Source organism: Mandrillus leucophaeus, unplaced genomic scaffold, assembly GCF_000951045.1.
Source record: "Mandrillus leucophaeus isolate KB7577 unplaced genomic scaffold, Mleu.le_1.0 Scaffold1186, whole genome shotgun sequence".
NCBI lineage: Eukaryota > Metazoa > Chordata > Mammalia > Primates > Cercopithecidae > Mandrillus > Mandrillus leucophaeus.
In genome coordinates this window covers 140,733-144,902 of record NW_012100165.1, presented here as the reverse complement: position 1 = coordinate 144,902, position 4,170 = coordinate 140,733, and the positions used below count along the sequence as shown (strand labels likewise).

The following is a 4,170-nucleotide window of genomic DNA, read 5'->3' as shown; positions in this document are numbered from 1 at the left end:
AAAAAAAAAAAAAACCATGGGAGAGGGCCAGGCACGGTGGCTCACACCTGTAATCCCAGCACTTTGGGAGGCTGAGGTGGGAGGATCACTTGAGCCTAGAAGTTCAAGGCCAGTCTGGGCAACATGGTGAGACCTGTTCTCTACAAAACTTTTTAAGAATTAGCTGGGTGTGGTGGTGCGTGCCTAGAGTCCTAGCTACTAGGGAAATCATGCCCAGGAGGTCAAGGCTGCAGTGAGACATGATCACGCCTCTTTTTAACTGTACTCCATCGTGGGGCGGTGGGGGGAAACAGAGCAAGACCCTGTCTCCAAGGAAAAATATGGGAGAAAGATGTTGTGGGAGATGGTATGTGGTAGGAGAGCCTCCATAGAGCTCCTTTGACCACACAACAGTGGAGTTATTATTCCTATGCGCTGTTATTACAGAGCAGTGGATCTGAAATGCATTACTTCTGGCAATATGTTTTTTTTCTTGGGAGTTGTTGGAACGCACTTGCGTCTGAGTGTGCTTTGTGTCCGCAGGCTCGTTTGGAAGTGCACCGCTTTGGGATCACTGGTTATGGAAAAGGAAAGGAGAGAATCCTGGAACAGGAACGTGCCATTATGTTGGGCGCTAAGGTGAGGGGCTGCTGCTACCTTTCATCACCAGACAACATGCCAAAAAAGCAAGAGCAAGGAAAGCCAAGAGCAAGTCAGGGCAAGGGACACTGGCACATTTTTGCAGAATAAAATATGATGGTTTGTTTCCTTGTTCTTTCATTACAGCCTCCTAAGAAGAGTTATGTGAATTACAAGGTTTTACAGGAGCAAATTAAAGAAAAAAAGGCAGCAAAGGAAGAAGAAAAGAGACTGGTAGGTGTGATAGTCTGTCCTTTATTCAGCTAGAATGGGGAGATGGATGCTCTTTGACACAGTGGAATGCCGGAAGCCGCTGCTTGGAGAGCAACGAAGCATCAGAGTTAAAGATCCCATGCTCTCCACTTCTTCAAGTTAGTTCTGTTTAGTAATACCAGCCAAGTAATCTGGCATACTTACATGCAAGGTTTGCCTTGAAATAGCAAACTCCTTGTCTTAGTCCGTTTGTGTTGCTGTAAAGGAATGCCTGATGCTGGGTAATTTATAAAGAAAAGAGGCTGATTTGGAGCATAGTTCTGCAGACTGCACAGGAAGCATAGCACTGGCATCTGCTTGGCTTCCGGTGAGAGTCTGAAGCTGCTTCCACTCATGAGGGAAGGCAGAGGGAAGCCCATGTGTACAGAGATCACATGGCAAGAGCGAGACGTGAAAGAGCGAAGCAGCAGCGTGGAGAGGTGCTGGGCTCTTTTTAACAAACAGCTCTCATGGGAAATGGGAAGTAACAGAGGGAGAACTCACTCATTACCATGAGGACAGCACCAAGCCATTCATGAAGGATCCGTTGCCGTGACCCAAACACCTCCTACTAGGTCCTGTCTCTAATGTTGGGATCAAATTTCAACCTGAGGTTTGGAGGGTCACATATCCAAACTATAGCAATCCTGTTCCAATAATGCAGGCTACTTTGATCTTTCTTCTATCCTTAGTTTTTTTTGTTGTTTTCTTTTTTTTTTTTTTTTTGCATTTTACATTGTATAACCTTGTATACAACACAAGGGCCTATGAAAAACCACAAGGGGAATAGATGTTACACTTTCTACCTTTCACCTAAAATGGAAGATTTGAGCTTTCAGTGTAAGACTATTAGTCTTACCTGGACTAGCCATTCACATTCTTTTTTCTTTTTCTTTCTAACTGAGACGGGATCTTGCTGTGTTACCCAGGCTGGTCTTGAACTCCTGGGATCAAGTGATCCTCCTGCCTTGGCTTCCTGGAGTGCTAGGACTATAGGCATGAGCCACCACGCCAGGCCCAGCCTTTCACATTCTTGAAAGGGTTTTAGGGTAAAACTTTGAGATTGTTATGTTTAATATGCCCACTTGAAAGAAATATTAAAAATGGTATCTCAGTGACTTGGTCACAAACCTCTTGCCTTTATTTGAATCCCATTATTCATTACTGATGTGTATATGATCTTAAATTCTGAAATCAGGCCCAAGAAACAGATATTTTCAAGAAAAAGAAGAGGAAAGGACAGGAGGACAGGTGAGTGATTTTATCAGGCCCTGGGGTTGAACAATCTGGGTGAACCTACTGATTAGTTCTGAAAAGGATGCCTTGAATGTGTGTGGTGTTGCTAGCCCATTAGAGTGCTTCACTGTCTCTCATTTATCCTCATCAAAGTAGGATTTAGTAAATTGTGCAAGATGAAACAACTGCCTGAGAACTGAATTAGGAAGTTTCTCCAATCTCCCACTTTTCACCGACACTCCAAGTGACTAGTGGAAAAGCTGCAGTTTACATTTCCAAGAAAAGATTTCTGTTCTAAGAGTGCTGCTACAGCAGCATAGTCTGGGTCTGTATTGCCTGCTCTTCGACATACCACGTAAGATAGAGCACCGTAATTATGAATAAGGGATGTTGACTGCGTTGCTTTATACTTGTTTCTTAGCTTTAGTTCAAGTGCCTTTTTCTCTCTCTGAGTTACTGTTTCAGAACGGACTCTTTTTGTCTTAGCCTGTTTTCTTGAGCTCCTACTGCACTTGTATGTGCTGTAAAATGGTCATTTGTTCTGGCCACCGATCTCTGTCTGTTGAATGCCTCTTTGTGCCAGGCATGTAGGTGCCTTAGGTGTTGGTGTACAGCTGTAATCACACTAAAGATATCCCTGCCCTTGAGGAGCTTCACTGTAGGGAGGGAAACACCCCAAAACATACAAATGGATAAGTAAGATGATATCAGGTACTGGCAAGTATTGTAGAGAAGTTGAAAGAGCGCATTGTGAAAGAAAACCACAGGGAGGGGGTGAGCTGGGAAATTAGTCTGAGGAGGTGACATGGGAGCTGAGAACTGAACAAAGAAGAGGGGCAGCCTGGAAAGGTCTGGTAGCAGAACATTCCTCTCTGAAGAAACCAGTGCGAGGGCCCCGAGGCAGGAAGGCAGTGGCATGTTTCAGGGACCACAGGAAGGCATAGTGGGGTAGGGGGTGTGCATGGCAGGTAACCAGGAATTTGCAGGCCAGACTGCAGTGGCCTGGTTGGTGATACTGCGATGCTTGTTGGTAAGTTTAAGACTATTTATAGTACCTTTCTCTTACTTTAAATGTAGGAAATCCAAAAAGAAGAAGTCCGCTCCCAGTATTTTGTCAAATGGACGGATTGGACAGGTTGGAAAATTCAAAAATGGAACACTGATTCTGAGCCCAGTTGATATCAAGAAAATAAATTCTTCCAGAGTGGCCAAATGAAGTACTTTATCAGATAAAACGAAGATGGGAACAACTGAGTCAACTGCAGTGGCCCTGGACCCTGTGCGACTCGAGAGAGATCGTTCTTACCACACATTTCACAGACTGCTTTTTCATTTTAGAAAAAAAGTCAGACAGAAGTAACATCTCTAGCTGCCGAAGTGTCTGTTTCATGGTGCTGAACGCGTTAGGCCCAGTGCAGCATGAATATGAAGTGAACTCACTGAAAACTGTTTTTTAATGTTCTCCAGCAGACTTCACTCCTGTTTCATGTTCACTGGTATTTGGTGCATTTGCCTGGAATACAATTTTTTATAACTTTACTGTTTTGTAAATGCTAGTAGTTTACATTAAATTGCCTTATAATATTTTTAATGATTAAATGTTACGATATCGTGAAAGAACCAAGAATCTGATAATTTATTAGTTTTGTGGAAAAGCAGTTTTAATTTTTAGCCTACCATGTGTATAAAATCTACTTGGGAAGAAGTTACATAAGTAAAATACGTTTGTAGTATATGTGCCTGTGACTGTTAAATAATGGATGGTTTTAACACACAGTTTTGTGCCCACGTTCAAGTGAATGTTATTTCTATCAGAGTCTTCATCACCTTTGCAGCCATATATATGTTTTTAATGATATTGCCCTTGCTTAAATCTTGTAGCACATTAAAAAAAAGTCTTCGATGATGGTGACAATTTGGGCTTTTAAAATTTTGTTTCTTCAATTTTTTTTTTTTTTTTTTGAGACAGAGTCTCGCTCTGTTGCCCAGGCTGGAGTGCAGTGGCGCGGTCTTGGCTCACTGCAAGCTCCGCTTCCTGGGTTCAAGCAATTCTCCTGCCTCAGT

At 42.9% G+C, this 4,170-nt stretch overlaps 1 protein-coding gene across 3 annotated transcripts in view; it reads left to right on the top strand.

The window, feature by feature from the left end:
* LOC105528812 (chromosome unknown open reading frame, human C1orf131) overlaps positions 1 to 3,841 on the top strand; it is a 26,300-nt gene extending 22,459 nt beyond the window's left edge. For all 3 annotated transcript variants that reach the window (XM_011965731.1, XM_011965720.1, XM_011965710.1), the window contains 4 exons: positions 523 to 618; positions 766 to 852; positions 2,069 to 2,121; positions 3,184 to 3,841. In XM_011965731.1, coding sequence (XP_011821121.1) covers positions 523 to 618; positions 766 to 852; positions 2,069 to 2,121; positions 3,184 to 3,322 — 375 coding nt within the window. In that variant the 3' untranslated portion in view covers positions 3,323 to 3,841. The remainder of the gene's footprint in view (positions 1 to 522; positions 619 to 765; positions 853 to 2,068; positions 2,122 to 3,183) is intronic.
* The last annotated feature ends 329 nt before the right edge of the window (positions 3,842 to 4,170 follow it).